Source organism: Oxyura jamaicensis, chromosome 28 (assembly GCF_011077185.1).
Source record: "Oxyura jamaicensis isolate SHBP4307 breed ruddy duck chromosome 28, BPBGC_Ojam_1.0, whole genome shotgun sequence".
NCBI classification, from domain to species: domain Eukaryota; kingdom Metazoa; phylum Chordata; class Aves; order Anseriformes; family Anatidae; genus Oxyura; species Oxyura jamaicensis.
The window spans coordinates 1,224,779-1,243,905 of NC_048920.1; the positions used below are offsets into that span (position 1 = coordinate 1,224,779).

General features: G+C 45.5%; 1 protein-coding gene and 1 long non-coding RNA gene across 2 annotated transcripts; one reads left to right on the forward strand and one right to left on the reverse strand.

Annotated features, from left to right (window-relative positions):
- Nucleotides 1-317: 317 nt before the first annotated feature.
- MAU2 (MAU2 sister chromatid cohesion factor) lies at nucleotides 318-19,110 on the reverse strand. Its single transcript, XM_035348251.1, has 19 exons — nucleotides 18,624-19,110; nucleotides 18,524-18,541; nucleotides 18,240-18,305; nucleotides 17,470-17,565; nucleotides 15,761-15,855; nucleotides 15,215-15,242; nucleotides 14,593-14,748; nucleotides 14,047-14,193; nucleotides 13,527-13,617; nucleotides 12,755-12,858; nucleotides 11,667-11,744; nucleotides 10,997-11,062; nucleotides 10,599-10,682; nucleotides 9,546-9,595; nucleotides 9,223-9,300; nucleotides 8,655-8,766; nucleotides 7,960-8,050; nucleotides 6,132-6,259; nucleotides 318-4,799 (listed from the first exon to the last, which is right to left on the reverse strand). The coding sequence occupies exons 1-19, from the start codon at nucleotides 19,071-19,073 to the stop codon at nucleotides 4,725-4,727; spliced, it is 2,013 nt and encodes a 670-aa protein (XP_035204142.1). The 5' UTR covers nucleotides 19,074-19,110; the 3' UTR covers nucleotides 318-4,724.
- Nucleotides 4,797-5,267, forward strand: LOC118179142. Its single transcript, XR_004756374.1, has 2 exons — nucleotides 4,797-4,941; nucleotides 5,097-5,267. It is a non-coding gene; the product is annotated as an uncharacterized LOC118179142 (long non-coding RNA).
- Nucleotides 19,111-19,127: the final 17 nt, after the last annotated feature.

Consider the following 19,127-nt stretch of genomic DNA (forward strand, 5'->3'; position numbering starts at 1 on the left):
TTCTCCAGCACTGCCGAGGCGAGGAGTCAGGCGGACGTTCCCAGTCAGGAAATTCTGGTTCTCCTTCCAGGGCAGGAGCCCTCGCCCACGGCACGGGCATGCCAGCTGCGGGCCCGGCCGCGAGCCCCGTGGCTCCCTGCCCGCCACCTCCCCGGGTAGCCTGCTCGGCGTGCACCGACTGGCACCTCCTGCCCTCCGTGGCCGGCAGCGCCTCGAACCACTTGCCCTCCAAACGTCCCTGCCGCCACCTGAAACGCATCCTTCGTGGGCGGGACTGCCGGCGGATGAACTTAAGGAATTAGTGTTCTGCAAGCTGCTAGAAGAAGTAAAATTAAACTTTATTTAAAAATTCTTCTAATATAGAAAACGAGAGGAAACAAAGGCAAGAACGAGTGCCCCTGGTTCCATCCCATTACACGAGTTACTGTATTTACAGCTTCGGAAAGGAGCACTGGCAGAAGGTACACGTCCTGCTACTTATGGAGAACTACAAACACTTAACAATACATTGTACAAACCTGACATAACATTTAAAAGTTCACTGCAGGAAACAATTAAATACACTTGCTAAGACAGACAGTAGAAGAGCACAGACAGGTGTTATTTCATCCTGATTTCTCCAAGTGTTCTGCACAGCCTAAACTACCGGCTGGGCTTCCTCTCACGCGGCAGTTCTCAGCCCTGTGGCCAGAACTGCCATACACTAAGGAAACAGGTTCGCTCGGCATGATTTGGAGAGGTCAGTAAAGTAAAATGGGACATCACAGTACCCTTTTGATCGTAATTTTACTTCCTGGCAAATTGGAAATCAGAGAAAAATCAAAGTGGTGGAGCGACACGGAGTAAGTTGTACCCCTTGTGTCTATAGGCAGCGTAACAACTTAAGGCCCTAACATTTTGCCAAGTTCTGCTCGTGGTGTCACTGAGTGCAGGTATGGGATGACAGGAGATGAATTTTTATTTTACTTTTTGTTTTTAAATCCCCCAGCCCCCAAACTGATCCGATTTCCTGTGTACATGGGCCTTTCTGATGGGCATACTGTAGGAAATGAAACACAACAGGCAAACACTGTTCTTCAGACTGCATTCTCTATACATACATAAGTTTTTACACTATCTACAAAACAGTGATTAGATGCTTCTGTTTTAAGTTCTCGCTACGCATTTAAAAATACTAGAGAAAAAACTGTACAGTTTTCTAAATTACATCTTTAGAAGAATAATTTTTTTTTTTAGAAGTTCATAAAAGACTTCATGTTTGCTTTCGTAGAGAATGATCGGACAAGAAAGATTAGAAATATGTTGTTCAAATCAAGTTAGACAGACCAAGCACTTAACAGAACATTGTAAACTGTAAACTTCTAGTTTTCTGTTCAACTTTACATACGCATTCAAAAATTAGGAAGAACTTCAGTTATGAGGTCCTTGTTTAAATCTCTGCTACATACAAAAGATACTGAAAAGCAAAAACTATTAAATAATTTAATATACAAGTGTAGTTAAAAAGCACTGTACATTGTAACAAATGTACATTGAGTTTCAGAGATAGAAAATCACCAAGTTATTTTCAAATTTACATGATTTTTGAAGTTCTGTGATGGGAAGAGGACTTTGGAGGTGGAGCTGAGTTCTGAGCTCCGCAGGGCCGTGGGTCAACGCCTCGGCTCAGCCCCTGCGGCCGGGTGCCACTCTGCACGGAAGGAAAGCCCGGGTGAAGCTGGCTCCTCACGCACCGGGAAAGCCCAGGTTCTTCTTCCTGCCATTCCAAGTTCAGCTACCACACTTGGCTAGTGGTTCCTGGTGAAAACCTGAGCGTACTTACATCAGAAGCGAGCAGGCAGCCTTTCCCTCAAGTACTTCCTTCCCTCCTGAGAACAGGCCGGCCAGGGATTGGAACTACAACACAGCCTAGTTTGCGCGACGAGGAGCCAGAAAATTGCCACTGCAAACTCTCTCCCGTAACAGTCCTGGGCAACGCAGCTCCCAGAGCTCGCAGGAAAGCTCAGGAGATGCAGCTGCCCGCACGGGCACCGGTGGATATCTTGCTTGCTTGCAGATGCTTTGCTTAAACTCAGCTCAAACCACAGCTCTCCAGAGTTGTTGTTATTTTAATTTTAAATACTGCCTGATAGGAGCAGCGCTTTTTTTGGCCAACATTTAAAGTAATTTATTATAGTTGCCATCGATATGTATCAGCCAAAGAACAGCCTCAGAGCGGGTGACAGATAAAAAGAGAACATCTGCATTATCTGGATGGCAAGTTTTAAAGTACACGGGCACTACCTTTTTTGTTTAGCAGTCATTCCTCAGCTGCTAGGAGCACTGCTGAGAAAACCATTGCATTTAGGTGCTTAAAACAGGCACGGGCTCCTTGCAGCCCAAGTGACTGACTGAGAGCATTCAGTAGAGGAACAGCCAGAGAGAGATAGCACTTCCCATACACCAATAAAATAAAGACCTAAGGGCCGTGGGGTATCAATGTTCCTAAGGTGGAATTAACCTGACCATTCCCCACCAAAATCCAAGCCCGTGACAGCGGCTTAGCTTACGGAACTGCTCCATCTCAGCCCAGCTGCCCCAGACGGGCGGTGGAGCGAGCCTGGATCGACCTCCTCTCACCTGGAAGCTGGCCCACACCGGCAGCGCCTGAGGGCACAGGACCTGTACTCAGCCTGGCAGACACGGGATGCTCCGACTCGACAAACACTGCGGCAAGCGACACAAAATAGTTCCTATCCGCACGGATTCTGCCTGTACCTGGTATCTCCAAACACCCTGGACAATAAAAGACTTCACAGCTTCCCTTTTCTGGGGAGTTTTTAGGGAATACGTGAGACTTTAAAATGGCATCGGGCTTTCTTCTTGCAACCCTAATAATATTCTGTCCCTACACCAATATTGAGGTCGTGTTTTCCCTGTTGGGGATTTAACGGGGCCTAAAGGACACGCGGCTTCTGCGAGAGTAACAGAACAGGAGCTCAACCACCACCACATGTCCGACAGAGGAAGCATAACATTTTGTTCTGGTGGTTAGACAAGAATTTGTCCCTTTTATATCAGTCAGTGGTTAAAACTGAGGGGTTCAAATTATAAAGTGCAGGTGTCTGTGTGAGCTGTTGAGACAGGTGACGAGGCTTTCAAAAAGAATGACCATTAAATGCAGGTTTCACAGTGCTCCTCCTACCATAAATCCTAAATGTTTAAGGGGTCAAATATTTCCTTGAAAACATTCTCCTTCTCTCTCTCAAAAAAAACAATCACGCAAAGCCCTACAAAAGGAACTTGTCTAGCAGATTCCTTTCCCCTTCCCTTTTAAAACTGGGAGATAAATATGCAGAGCTATGAAGAGAGCAAAACGCCTTTATTTGACCCCGTGAGCCTTGCAAGCTTTACATCGCACTACAACGGACCGGCACAGATCCTTGCTATAAAGCTGCCGGGGCTTCGTGGCATTAACAGCTCCTGTGCTGCTTTCTACAGAACAAATTTGGGCCGTGCCTCTCCTGTTTCAGGACAGCAGCAGCAGCACAGGCAAATCCAGGGAGCCTAAACAGCTGAAGAGTTCAAAAAACTGAGATGAACCAGGAACGGTAGCACAAAAACACTTTGGAAGTGTACGGTTTTGCCAAGTGCAAGACTAGAGTTTAATTTTTATCGTAAGCCTCTTGCTTCTGTCGGATCTGGCTTTTAACCACCTAGTTTGACTCTCCCGTCAATCGTTTGTGAAAATCATTAAGGCACGGATGCTGCCTTGCCTTGGTGAGGCTGCAGTACAGGTGCAAAATGCTGCTTCCTGGTTGCTTGGCCTAGAGAGGAGGAGAGAGTTCCTCCTTCAGCACAAATCACTACGAAGGAGCAGAGACGGAAAGAGCTGTGGTTCTGCCTTACCCTGGGGGGACGGGGCATCGACAGTGCAGGGAGGAAGAAGGAAGAGACCCTCACAGGGACAAAGCGGTGGCACATACTGTCACAGACTCATGAATCCAGGACACGGAATCGGCTCCTCTGGTGACAACGCGAGCCTGCTCTGCTCAGTCTGGAGGCCACCCCGAGGAACGTAACTCACCCCTGGCTGCAAACACCGCGTCCGTCAGAACTCAGATCTCACCGACCTCAGCGTTACCTTCACTGCAGGGCTACGAACAGCACGGGCAATGACTTGCACACAATGAAGAGGAAAGAATATTACCTCAGAAGCTAAATTTAGAACTTTAGGGCACCCTACAATCAATTGTGATTTAATCCCATTGTTCCCAGGAGTGGAAGGGCACCGAAAACATTAAAACTGGCATGCATCATACTTCAGGGAAGGCTTAAGTATTTAGAATACAATCGGTGTTCTGAACTGTGCAAGTCCTCTTCGTTTGCTGTGACAATTTTTAAAAAGCAAGTATCTAACAATTTAAGGAACAAGTGTCCTTTGGACTAAACCTTATTTCTCAGTAAGAGGAAAGCAGATTAAAACCAGTAGATATATACACACTAGCTGTATATTCACACATATTATGTAAAAGCAGCTTAAAATGCCCTTCTCACTTTGCAAGTCTATGAAATGTACGTTGTCTTTATGCAATCCGTTTCCTACAAGGCCCTCACTAGAAGAGGAATTTGCTGCCTTTTCTTTGAAGAAAAGATTTTTGCAATGAATTTTTCTCCTTTTTTTTTTTTTTGGCTTTTTTTTGCTTGTTTCTTTTTAAACACACTGTCCTGATAGTAATTCTGTTTCACAGGAGACTGGCCAGGCTGGTGGTGGGTCCGTTCTGTGCCTGGAACTGTACAGGAGGTGGTCCATCTGTCCACTGAAAGATAACAAACAGCATGAAAATCCTACAGCCTCTACCCGGGGAGAGGAGGAATGGCAGCGATGCCAGAGGAAGGAGCTCGCCATACAGACATTCACTACCTCGAGATAATTAAAGATTTCAGGACAAGGAGCTGAGGGTCAGGTTTGACTTTGTTTCGCACGCACGTGGAGCTCCCTGGTATTTCTTTTGAACTGCAGCCACTCCACATGCCCATCATTCCAAACCTAGCTGACTGCCATGAGGAATCCAGGGTGAATGGCAATCAAGTGAAAGCATTTCCTGCTCTTGCAGGTGAAGTCTGACAGTCCCAACAGGGGAAACCATGACTTGCACAAAGGATGCACCTAAATTTAGATGTGTCCGTGTGAGCCGGGACTACACTGCAGCCGCAGCATTTCCAGAGGGAATAAAGCCTCTGGTTCTCACCTACTTCATTACTAAAATATTTTCCTCTCAGATTTAACAGAATCATCTGAAAAGGGCAGATTTAACGTTTGTTTTTAATCTTCTTCCCCCTCCATGTATTTAATCTAGCGTGGATTATGCATAACCAGCAATGGCAAGCAAAGGCTGCGGAGGCTGGAGGCTCAGGTCTCTGTGCCTGGCCCCCCGGCATCTGGCTGCGGCCATCTCCCAACGTGGGCCACATCACAAAAACCCCCAAGTCTCAGGATCCCTTTGTGACCAAAGCCAGCAATTTGCTTCTTCCTCTTGGCCTTCTTTTTCCCTTTCCTCTCCCAAAAAGTAAATGTGGGGAAAAAGATGTCAAGTTTCCTTGCATCTTGAGTTCACATTTGGCCCTTATTTCACTCTAAACCAGTGAGTTATCTTAGACCCTTGCTGGATTCCAGTGCAGAAAAAGCCTTCAGCATTTTTTTAAACAATGTTGAAAAGTTTCTGGCAGGAAGAACATCAATATCTGAAGTCCACAAAAAGTTACACCTTCAGGTAATAGCTACACAGACATCAAATATCGTACTAACCGGGAATTTAAATTTATAGATAGGGAGAAAACTCATAAAGGGCGCAATATCAATAGAAACTGTACTCCTGGCAGCGTACAACAAAGCATTCCTCATACCAAGGTTGATGGGGTGAACAATAAAATTAAACCCGAGTACATGGTAAACTTCTTCCACAAGTAACTATTGTCACCAAAATGAAGTGGCTACCTGCTACAAAAGCCATTAAAAAAATAAACAAATAGCGCTGGAATACCAATAAAATACTTCTAGGAACCACAAGACCTCACAGGAATAGTAAAGGAAAGCAAAGCACAGGGTTTTGCCTCAAGAACACTCACTAATTGAAAGATGAAGCTCTTACCGTGATTAAATTGTGTTCTGGAAGACTGCAGGCTTCGATGTGGTCCTGGAGGAGCTGCTGTGAGAAGTTTTGATGCATCTGCGCTGCCTCGTGTGCATCCATTGCATTTCCACAGGCTTTGTTCAGGTCTGAAAGACAAGGGCATCGTCTGCTCACCAGAAAGCACCGTTCATACGTGTTTTCGACTGATCAGCTCTCTTATCTGAAAAGACTGCTCCCTACATTTATTTAATGAAGGAATTGAAACAGCCAATATGCCAACCTCATCTCATTTCAGAATGAAAACTCCCTTCTAAGAGAAGCGGGGGCATATGGAGAACACGAAACCTTCCTTATTCCAATCGTACTGGCAGTGCACGCTGCAGGATTTGCTGTTATTTTACTTTCCAATCCTTAAAAATAACACCGTAATAGTTCTAAAAGGAAAAAAAAAACCTCACTCCGATGAAAGCCCCTGAGCTGTTTGCATTGTTTTAGTTTCTAGCACCATCTAGTGGGAACAAGGGAGCCTCACGAGCTCCTCACCGCAATCTGCGATTCGACCACAGGGGTTTCAGAGGTCCAGTAATTTTATTTTATTTTTAAACTGAAACCTTGCTTTTGGGGGAATTCAGAAGCTCGCCACTCTGCACACACTGAAAGCTGAGCCTCGTGTCTTTTTTTTCTGTGAGGCTGACTCAGAGGTGTTAGCTCAATCAGATTTAAGACTGGTAACCTGCTGAGCACCACAATTTCAGCTACAAATTGTAAGTGTGGAAGGGGCTGAGACACTGCACCTCCTACCGAAGAACACGTGTTGGTATTTTGTTATTTCTGAGCAAGCACCTTTCCTTCAAAAGAGAAGGCAACTAGTTCTATGGAGGAACCTTTAGAAAAACCAAAGCAGACTGGAAATGAGGCCTCTCACTCTTCGCAGCCTAATGGATATGAGAAAAGGCAACAGCAGCTGAACAAGGGGCAGTGTTTCATCTACAGCAGGTTCCTCGTGGTATTACTGGCGTGTTTTGTATGTGAACTACCGCACCGAAATGAACGAGAAGAGTTATTTCAATTGCCTAGGAGCAGTTTTACAGCAAAGGCAGCAGCAAAGCAGAACTCAACGCGCGGCGCCATGCTTATAGTAAACATGACAATTTAATATAAATTGAAGCTGCGGGGTAAGTTCTTGGAAAAAGGGTAGAGTTACTGCTTTATTTTCTAGCGAAAGCAAATCAATTGCAGCATTAAAGTTGACGGTCTGCCAAGAAGCTAGTCAATATTTGAACAAAGCATCCTGGGGCCTATGTAAGTCAGATTAAACAGTATTTATATATGAAGTGATATAATAGCCTCTTGTATTTATTAAAGCCCCCACACAGGAGCAAAACCTAATCAAGTGTTTACTACAGCTGGAACTGCATTCAAAGCAAAGCGCAGCAGCGGCAGAATGGACACTGCACAGGCGTGAGCTGGGACCCTTTCCAAACAGTCACCGCTTCAGCCTCGATATCGTAAGCTGCCATCCAGCCCCAGCAGGATTTTCTTTGCCTGCTGCCCCACGCCACTCACAGCCCTGCAGGAGCTCTGCAGGACCTCTCACCCCAGGCGCCTCCCAGCCCACGGGGAAAAGCGACTGGAGTACGTCACAGGATGCTGATGGGGCTGAAGATCAATAACTCGAAAAGAACAAAAAGCTTCTTGAGCTCCTATCAGTATTTCACAAATCCAGGCACCATTTTCTGTCCGCAGTGAGCGCTGGAGTTAGCATACCTCCCCATACTGAACCACCAGTTAGCAGCAACTGGTTCTTTGCTACTTATTTTAAGTACAAGACCTTTCCCCAACTTACCTCTCAACAGAGCTGAAGACCACAGCTGCACAGACATATCTGGTATCTTGCTTGCAAGCTGCATGGCTGGCACTACCATATTATTACTTTCCTGGTGAAGAGCAGATATCAACATAAAACGTGTATTTTTCCCCCCTCACAAATATATAATACATCGGAGCTGGGCAATTTGTGACAGAAAATTTCCCTAATTTAACTGCTGCTATGTTCCAGCAAACTAGTTGAAACGCTTCACGGGACAATAACCCAAACACATCACCTAAATCTGTCTGGAATTTTGCTCCGTCCTAGGAATTATGGTCTCGATGTTGTGCAAGATAATAGAAATATCTCATGTGTTCTGGCCTACGATGAGAATTCAGAAGAGCCTGTACCCACAATTCCTTCCAAACAATCCAGTTGAGTGATGTTACCTGTCTTTTATTCTGCTCCTTTTTTCCAAGTGATTTCAGGCATTATAGAAACACACACTTCTACAACAGACTCCAAACACTACTACTTTGTTTAAGTGTTATTAAATGTGCAAATTGCAGAGCAGAATTATGTAAGTCAATAAGCTGCCAGCTTTCCGTGGGATACCAGTACACAGCCGTTCCTGAAATAAGATTCATTTCAGGAAGAGTCCTGCTTTTCGTTGGCAAATCACAAGTCAAACGCTTACACGGTAATACCAGACACAGCGAAGGCTTGCTTACCCTGTGATTCCCTAACACGTAGAATATATGACCCAGGAGAACTAGAGAACACGCTGTTAATCGATTCAAATCTTCTGCATTCGACATTTTCAGTGTCTCTCGCAAAAATCGTCTACCAAAACAGAACAAAAAATAAAGTGTTTTAAAAACTCGACTCTCCTCCAATACATAAGAAGCATCGTTAAGAACCAAGTTAATCCAGTCGGCAAATATTAGCGCTCAGGAGTAAATGTGTGCTGCAGGTGACCTTAAACAAAGCACTTCATTCCCAAACCTCACCTTACACTTAGCAAAAACGACTACAATACAGAGCCTCCTCTGAAAAGCTTTTGTTTCAGATGTGCCACTGCAGAACACCGCACCGGTATTACCATTATTCGGAAGCAAAGAGATCTAAAACAAACGGTTTCGTGGTATTTGCCCTAAGTGAAACAGGAGGTTGACTAAATCCACAAGGAGATCCAGGAGGTTTGAAAGCAGGGCCTCTGGGTTTCCCTTTTTATTTTAAAAGCTTGATTTAGTTTCTCCTTTTTTCCCCCCCCTTCCGAGCGCACCAATTCATACTCACTTTGCCTCATTGTATCTTCCTTGAAAGAAGGAGAACAGACCTCGGATGTAGAAAGCTGCTGCTCGGAGACAGTGAGAGCTACGAACAAAGCAACGCGTTGAAATCCAGGCACGGTACAGCGAGTAAATGCATTGCAGACAGGTTTCTAGGAATTTGCCTAATAATCACATCTCCACACAAAACATTACTTTTAATGCCTGGTCAGAACTTCTGCCTTGAAAAGAAGTTGATTATTTTGTTTTCTTTGTAAAAAGCCTGAGACAAATCCAGTATTGCCATCACCAGTGCGACATCAGCATGCAAATAGTTTCTGGAACTCTCACCTCACAGGAAAATTATGGTCTGGATTTATCCTTTCCAATAAGCTGTAAAGCTACAAAATGAGAGGGGAAAGAAAGATAATCAGTGCTTCTAACATACACAGGCTTCTGGTATCGACAGCAAGTGTTCTTACGAGAAGTGCTTATCAAATCAGAATGGTCCAAGTCACTACAAATGCACTGAAGTTTACTTGTAGTGGTTAAATCGTAGCACAAACATTCCAACACTATGGGTTATTACGTCCATTTTGGCCCTAAAATAGTTTTACGCAAAATATACTTTCTTAAACTTCACAGAAGTTGCTATAAAATAGTAATGAAATTTTTTAGTGGTCATTTAACTGAGCTGCTCAAGATACAAATGTTGTAACAGATTAGTTATTTAATCAAAACCAGAAATCAACTAAGGAAAAAACAAACAAGCTTCGTTAAAAAGCTTAGGAGGCAAAATTAATAGGGCGTGCTGCATGCTTGATGAAGAAGTTCATGTATAGCTTCTTCACAAGAGACTTTCAAACACGTCTCTGAAAAATTCCTACAGAGGGATCAAACACATCCCTGGAAGACTGCAGGCAACTGTATTTTTGTATTAATATTGCTTCTGGCACACTGCTGAATAAAAAGGAACACACACGATGCATATACCTACTTCTGGATAAATGTTTAGCTAAATCTTACTTGGTTTTATGTAATCTAATAAAACCCTTAAGATGGAAACCGAAGCAAAGAGGTTGAATGAGTCAAGATGACAGCGTGAACCACACACTCTGCACTGGGAACTGGAAGCTTTCCTTCCCAGTGCTGTGGAGAATTCCATGTACGATCCAGAATGCTCAGCTTTGGTGGTTTGCAGCTACGCCAGCTGATAACCACCAGCTCTCTACTACTACTTGACACTAACCTGATTATGGAGTTGCTTGACTGCCAGACAAGACACTAGTCTGCAAAAATGCCCAGAAAAAGAATAACCCAAGCTCGGTAGTATCTCTCTCCCTCTCTCTCTACGGGAAAGTTCTGACTTTTATAACTACAGCCAGAAGCCAGCACGCAGCTTACCTCTTGATGCCGGTTGCCTTCCCTGATGTACACGCTGGCTAAGTTTGTCACAATAAACGCCCACAACTCTTGGTGTGTAGTGAGCTGAAATAAACAACGCACCATTAGTACAGTCAAAACCCTCCAGCATCTAACCCAGAATTAGTTCACCCCATCTTCTCCTTTAAGATATACACAGAGACAAAAAAAAATAATCAGATTTAGTGTCTGACATTTGGCTATTCATAAATCCCCCTGATCTGAGGTGTGTTCAGCAAAGAAAAACCTGAACTCATGCAACTAACACAGACAGTCTCCAGATTCCTCTTCCAACCTCAACTCAGTGACCCCACACAACTGCAACAAGCCCGACTCCACGCTGAACCACCACAGTAAATACTTGGAGAAGAAAATCTTACCCTCAGTGCTGTAGTAAACTGTGCTTCTGCATTGTCCATGCAGTTAACAGAAATGCAGTAGAGCCCCTGTAGAAGACACGGCATTTCTAAGATAATATATAACAGTTATAACAAGCCCAGAACGCGAAGAAGGCATGCACAAAACAACAGGAATCTTAGGGTATTAGCAGGAAAAACCAAGAAATCTTAGTTTTGCTTGGTTCTGGGGAAAAAAAAAAAAAAAAAAACACAGCAATTTCTATACAAACTGCTTCCAAACAGTATAATCCTGAAAAATAAATAAAGCCCCACTGCTGTACCAAAACCCAAACTCTTACTTTCTTGTAATACTCAAACAGTAATGCTTAATTCTTCCCCTTCCGCAATGCTTAATTCTTCCCCTTCCGCAGTACCCAAACACACTGTCTCAAACACACACAGTATAAATCTTGGGTGATTATGCTGTGTACTAATTACCACGCCACGGGTCACCTAAAGGGGATTTAAGACTTTGACAGCAACGCTGGCTGTGAGCCCCCACAGCAGCACAGAAAATCAATACAGCAGACCCTACAGCTCAGCAGGAAGTTTTGCTCTCCGCATCGCTGTGACCTCGTTAGTTACTGGTGACTGTTCAGTAAGTCTTGGGTACAGCCCTACAAAGAGTTTACTACTAATCACAGACACTTACTAATAGAGTGTGCAGCTGGGCAGCGTGATTAGAGAACAATCTGGGAGACTGCTGGCAGAGCTGACAGACTTGGGAAATCTGTTGGAAAAGAATAATACACCTTTAAGATTTCTCTTCTCCCTTTTGATTTCTGCCCTCTGTCCATCTGACTGCATCATACATGTCGTTCAATGATTGAAGTGATTGGTTCCAGAACCATTAGTCACACTCTTAGGTAAAAGCAGAGGCCAGGCATGCTTCAAGCTGACGAACACACACTGCTCCACGCACGTTCCTCCCACACAGACGCACACTAGAACTGGTTTTGAATTATTTGCTTTGCAGCAGCTCTACCATATGGTGGCACCACCTGCAAACGAAGTAGCAGATCTGTTCTGAACCGCTCAGAATCTGAGTTGGCACGGAACAGAAAAACCAGAATCCAAAGCTTCTGAAGGCTATGTGCCTGTGATGAGTTTTATGAGCCAGAACCAATGACTACTCCTTTAACTGGCTAATTACCCCCCAGAGTACATTCATGTGAAGAATGACAAAAGAGGTTGAGATGATGCAGCCATATATCCTATAAATAAGTGGTGGACAAACAGGACTTAAAAATGCCTGGGAGAATGGGAAAAAAAGCATGCAGTTTGTTCTCACATTAGAGAACACCGAACCCCTCCTTCCTTCCCCCAAGAGGAAGAAAGGACAGAAAAGTCAGGGAGCCTTAAAAGCAGAGAAATACTCGGACAAGACAGGAACACTAAGAGGAAATAAAAGGGGAAGAGTTAAGAGCCACTATCAGTAAAGAACCTGAGGGAAAAGGAAAAGACACTAGAGTCAGATTGCCAACCACGGTCAAGAAGAAGGTGCCAGTTTTAGCCACTCGGCAATTCCTGTTGACTCCACAAGCAACTCCAAAATGTCCTTAAATGAAATAATTTAACAGGAGGCTAATTCCGTGGCACCATCAGGCCTGACCGTCTCTGTTAGTAGTTCAGCACTGCTGAAATCCCCACATGAACCCAAGAATCTTCCTCAAAACTAAGTTTTTTAAATTACCACTGCACACATCCACAACTAGGCAAATGGTCAAACCCCGTTTTTACCTCCTGCAATGCTGTGGCTTTGTGTCCTGTGACAAGCCGACACATGATAATGTGTTCCAACAAAATAACTTGGAAGGATGACAAGATGGGACTGCAGTCCAACACTGAAGAGGGAACAAAGGTAATTCAGTAAGTGAAGTTAAGACAATACGAACATCCCCACCACGCAGCCTCTACTGCACCTAGCCAGCTTCTTGAGTCGCAGGTGGTTCAGCAGGACTTCAGCACAAGGACTCGTTTGTGCAAATCTAGAGCAACGTCTTTGGCTGGACCCTCTCAGGTCAGAAGAGTCAGCGTACCACCCATCTCACCTTCCACGTGCCATTGCAAGGCTGGCACAGGTTTAACCAAAGCAATTAGCAACAACAACAAAACATCAGTTCCTGAACTGTCAGGAATGGGAGTCTGAACATCAGCCGAGGAAAAATTCATCAGGGAAACGTGCTCGGTTTAGAGAAGAAAAAAAAATGGATAACGAAGCACAGGGACAATGAGAAACGCAGCAAGAAAATGCACGTTTCCAGCTCAATTTACAAGAATAAACCTCCCCAGAGTTCTATTTTTGTATTCAACAATCAAAGTAATCCAAAAATAAAAGTAAATAAATAAAGATATAAAACACAACAAAGTTCTTAGATGCAGTATGAACAGACCGATAGCCGGCTGCCCCAGTGGGCTAAAGAGGGTTCCCGAATTTTTCTTTTCTAAAATTTAAATTAGTAACAAATAAAGGAATCTTAGACATCAGCTATGTTATAATCTCTATCCTTACTTTTTAGCTTCTCTAGCTGCATTAGTGCTTTGTCTGTGTACTTCTGAGCCTTCTCCAGGTACCCTGCTTGCATGGAATGCATCACTGTCACCTGCCGGAGAGCACGGGAAAGATTACAGGAAGTTTTCTTAGCAGCGAGGAAAAGTCTGGGCATTCACACAGCTCCTCTGCTACCAGTCTTTTAAAACTGAATTTTGACATCAATTGGGAATAAATTCAAATTCAAGAAGTGAGGTAATTAGTTTCAGGAATGTGAAGTCAAAAATCAAATCAACTTGTACGGAGTTATTTGGCTCGGATATTAATGAAGTTACATTCCAGCTTCCAGACTTCTTGCACAGTCTCTCCAAACCCCGACATCGCTGAAAGCAATATTCTCACAGATGCTGTGGCAGAATTAAACTGTCAGCGTTATGTAAAGCAGCATATGGTCTGCAGAATCTATCACTGCTGGCTCTAGGCCATTTTTACCCAATTTCCCATTAATTAGCAATACATTAAGTAAAAAGGAGCTGCTCACCAAGTAGACAAGCACACACATGTGTTCCTTGGGTAGCCAGTGGAAGAGATCAGCGGGGTTGCTGGGCAGAATTTCATCATCGTGCAGCGTGGATATGGTCTGAATGCACTGCTGGAGCTGTTTCAGGCATGGTTTCACACTTTTCACCTGCAAAAGATGATTCACTTCAGACAGAGCTGCTGCAGCCCAGATGCACGAACATTTACTTAGTGGAGAAAACTTGCCAGGCAATAAAGAACCTCCACGCTCGTGAGCCATTGCATAAATCACTAGGCTAGCATGGCAAACCAGGGCGTTCCAGCATTAACAACAATCAGATGCTCAAAATATCTTTCAAAACAGTACACAAAACCTGTTACCCCCCCTAATGTCACAGAGAAGGAACGGAGCCCACCGTGGTTACAAGCATACCAAAGCAGCCTCTCCTCAGGTAAGAAGGAAGGGATGTCATTTCACCGCTCAGGCGTAGCAGCCAAAATCCCCCAGAATCAGAAGTATTGCTGCTTCTGAGGTCATCTCTGCCCAGTTCTCCCCCCCTGCACGCACCTGCCCAGCATCCAGGTAATGCGTGACCTGCAGGACTAAGAAGAACACGCGTAACGACTCTTTCTGGATGGGGTTTCCTTGCCAATTTTCAACTATCTGTCCACACAGGGTAAGGAGAGGGTGCACCTCCTGCAGCTTCCGTTCCATTAGAAGGAGCTGTAATTTAAAATAAAAACAACTTTTGTGCTGAACAGTTTAAACACTTAAGAGAACCACAGTTATGCCCCAGGTAAGTCGATACATTATTTACAAAAAAAATAGACTCAAAGACATCCATTTGCAAGACCACCAACCATTTCACATGATCAGATTTTTCATCCTTAATCACGAGGGAACCAGCAACACTTCGCACGTACTCTTTTTCCTTCCAGAACCCATCTATCTGTCATGTTTATAAAGGGCAGTGGGGGAAACTAGCCACATGAATTTCAAAAGAAACCTGCAGACTTAAGGCTTTTCTCAGGAATATTTTAATTCTGCACTGGACAAAACAGAACATGTCAGGTATTCTGCACATTTACCTGCTCTTTAAAGCAAACAGCCTACGTTCAGGCAGGTTACACCCCAGCCTGTAGTACAGTAGTTGAACAAGTAGTTAATTCTAAAAGTACATCCAACTTACCATTCCCTTGCTTAGCAGGAACAGTGCTCTGAAATTAAACAAAACAATGTCATCATCCAGTAAATAAATAATCAAATAATCCAAACCTAAAACCAAGTTACCCAGACCACAGCTGGGGAACAAATAAAAACCTTGGGGGAAAAAAAAAGCCTGCCACTCTCAAGGGCAAGAGTCAAAACAGCATTAAGGAGCCTGCCACAGAAAGGGTATTTGAAAGCTATGGAATAGCACCAGGAACCAAAACCCCAGCCCCCTGAGGTGTCTCTCTAAGCCTTGGACAGTTCCAGTTACTGGGAAACCTTTTGCTGATAAAGACAACGAACGCAGTTTGGAAAAAAGCAAATGCTGCAAAATCTTAATAGTTGTAATTGTTTTTGTTTGTTTCTCAAAAAAAATAAAGAGCTGGAGAAATTCTCAGATCCGAGAGAACGCTCAAAAATGCTGGTCTGTAAAACCCACGTAGCAATCACAGACACCACCACTAAATAAAAGCAGAACAAACCCCATATTTTTGTGGGAAAAATACAAAACATCAATGGAACTCACCTGGTATACTCTGATCCTACCACCCGAGCATATTCTGCTCCAACGCCGAGGAGGTCACACGCAGATACCAAGTCTTTTTCAAGAGTATGTAGTTGCTGAAATGAAAAAAAGGACAAAAAAAAAGGTCAGCATTTTCTTAGCGAGCCTGATTAGCTTTTTTTTCCCAAATATAATTGCAAATAAAGCACTTCTGTGCTTTACAAGTGACAACTGCTAAACCGGCACATTAACTGTATCATCCGATTTCAGATTCATTTTCCAGGAACACCTCACGTTCTCCAGAAAAAGCCTGTAACATTTCAAAGAAAATTTCTCAGCCAGGTTTCGCACAATACAAAGCTGTTATAATTTATCGAGAGCTGCTGCAGATCCGACAGGAAAAGCTCCAGCAGAACTTGCAGTTACACAACAGAGCGTGTTCTGCAGCAAGAGGAGCAGGGGAAGCCTGCGAGGTGTGTTGCAGGTGATGGGAAAAGGATGGCAGAGCCTCCAGAGCACCTCTCCCCTCCCTCCAGCTCTTGTACGTTTTCCAGACTCAGGTAGCGAGTCTGGAAAACACGCACCAAGGTAACGAGACGCACAGCCCCGTGGCCAAGCAAAAGATGGAAAGGGAATACCAGAAATCAGCAAAGAACGTCAAGCTTCGAGGAAGGATCCCATTCAGCATAGGCACCGAGAAAAATGCTTAAGCTTCTTGTGAGTACTCAGGCATTAACTCATTGCAAGGTAAACATTTGTCCTTTAGTCGATAGGAAAGTAAGGCTCTGCACGAGGCAGTGCTCCTAAACTACACAAAGGAGCTCGCGATTCCTTTCCAGAGAAGTTGGTCTGCTTGTTTAAACTCATCAGGAAGGGGAAGAAGACAAGTACAGGTGACTATGAAGACGGTCTTCAAAGATAAAATTCCTTGATAACCAGATCTCTGCTACAGAGTACCCGTAAAAGAGCAATCAGCTCCCTCGACTCTGGTGTTAAACACCCCGAGGCTCATTAGGAGCTGAGAAAAAGCATAAGCTGGAAAAAAAAAGTTCTTTGGCAATAATCGGCTCCTCCCACCAAGCAGGTAACTTCCTGGATAAGCCTCCTGTCCTAACGCATCTGAACATTCAGGGGAAGCAACGTTTTAAAGGGTAGTTACGCAGCTAAAATAAAATTACTGCAGATACTAAATGCTTTGAACTCCAAAATGGGCCAGTTTATTCCTAGAAGCAGCAGTGCTCTGAGCTGTGCCGCTACGCCACACTTGGAGCGTGTTTCAGAAGAGGAACATCGCTGGGAGGCCTTTGCACCAGCTGCTTGTCCCACCCCAGTTCTGCTCCAGGTACTAGCTTGGGCTGAAAATAACCAAACCAACGCTTCAGGAGGGCAAGCTCCAGTTCCAACAGCTTCATGAGAACATTTCCCCATAGCGCAAGCCGCGTTATTTTGTTTCCTCTCTAAAGTTTTGTGCTAACAGAGCCCACGGGATGATCCTTCCAGCTTTCTTCTCCCATCTGTCGTATCATCAACAGGTAACGTGGGCCTTGATCCAGTCGGGACCCCACAAACACAGCACTGCTTCATAGCAGGACTTCTGTCTCTCCACCAACGCCAACGATTAGAGAAAATAAAGAGGTGCCCGAGATCTTTTAAGGAAGAACACATTCCTTTCCTAGCCGTTTTAGCAGCCACAGTGCTAGAGTAACACGATTAGCAATAAAATCACTTACTGCAAGTTGGAAAAGCAGCCTACAGTGCCAGTATGGGGTCTGCTGTGAAATCTGAATGGCCTTGCGTAACAGAGGTTTTGCTGTGTCCACTGAATTCTGAAACAGAAACACACCGGAGTCAGCCAGAGACCAGGCTACCGGGAATTCCCACCGCTAGGAACAGTAACTTTGAAACAAGACGTATTCTGTGTTGATCCCCAATTTAAGTCTCGCTTGTTAGGAACCTGAAAACACGAAAAGCAACACAAACGAGGTCTTAGCACGCAGGAGGACACAACAATAATCGACTCGAAGTCTGCTCAAAAGCATTAGCCGTGCAACTCTTTTGGTGACTATTCCAATGTGCCTTATTTTTCCTGCGCGATAGACAAGGCAAACATTTCCATCAGGGAACGTAAAGACCAGTTAAGGCTTTTCCACAGACAAAGAATAAAATGGCCCTATAAACGCAACAGCAGCCTGATGAAAACCTTTTATTTCCACCCCTCCACCCTGTCTTTGTCTCAGTGAGGGCTAAAGAAAAAAATTGGGCAACTCTTGCTGCGGAAGACCCACGCTGCAATTCCAGCACCAACTCTTACAATCAGACAGATGAGATATTTCAGGTTTATGCTGCAGTATGTTGTATTTATACTGCAGCTGGCCTCTAAAAACTTCATAAATCCCTTTATTAATAGTTACGCACTATTCCAGGAACAAAGACACTGAAGTTGAACGCAGCCCTGCAGGCCCAGAACGATCCACGAGCGACCCTGCCCCAGCTCACTCACCTCCTGACAATAGAGCTCTGACAGCAGGCTGGCTGCCTCAAACTTAACGTCTTCGAACTGCGGGATCTAGCAGCACCAGAGTTAAGCGAACATTAAACACCTGGCTGGAAAAACAGCAAGGCTACAGCATCCAAAACTCCTCAACACACCAGAAGCAGCAAGAAAGCGGCCCGCGAGCCCAGAAGCAGATTACAAGCGGCTAGAAATCCCCATCCCCAGGGCCAGGCTCTGTCCGCGGGGCTGTCTTCCAGCAGATCCCACGCTGCGGGCCGGGAAAAGGATACTTGCTGGGATATCAACCACTGCAAGAGAAGACAGCGGGTTAGTCCGCGAGCCCGGCTGACAGCACCCCGACCCCCCGAGCCCCCTTCCCGAGGGGCTCACCGCCTTCTCCAGGTGCCCTCGGGCCTGGTCGCCGTTGCGGGTGTGGTGGTAGAGGACGGAGCCGAGCTGCAGGTGGGTGCGGGCCTCCATGCGGGCCGGGGGCTTGCGGGGCAGCACGGCCTGCAGGCAGTGCACGCACAGCCGCACCTTGGGCGGGCTGGACGTGCGGAAGTGCTCGGCCAGGCCCAGCAGCGCCAGGTACCACGACTCCCCCCCGGCCCCGCCACCGGGCCCGGCCCCTCCGCCGCCCGCTCCCGACCCCGGCCCGGGCCCGGCTCCCCCCCCTCCTCCACCGCCGCCTCCTCCGCCGCCAGCTCCCCCCCCGCCTCCTCCTCCCGCTTCCCCGGAGCCTCCGGGGCCTCCCGCCGTCGGCTGCGGCTGTTGCTGAGGAGGAGGCGGCTGCTGCTGAGGGGCCGCCCCGGCCGCCGCGCCCGCCGCCACCGCCGCCATCTCAGGGCCGCCGCGACAACACGGCCGCGGGAGGGGGGGGGGGGGGGGGGGGGG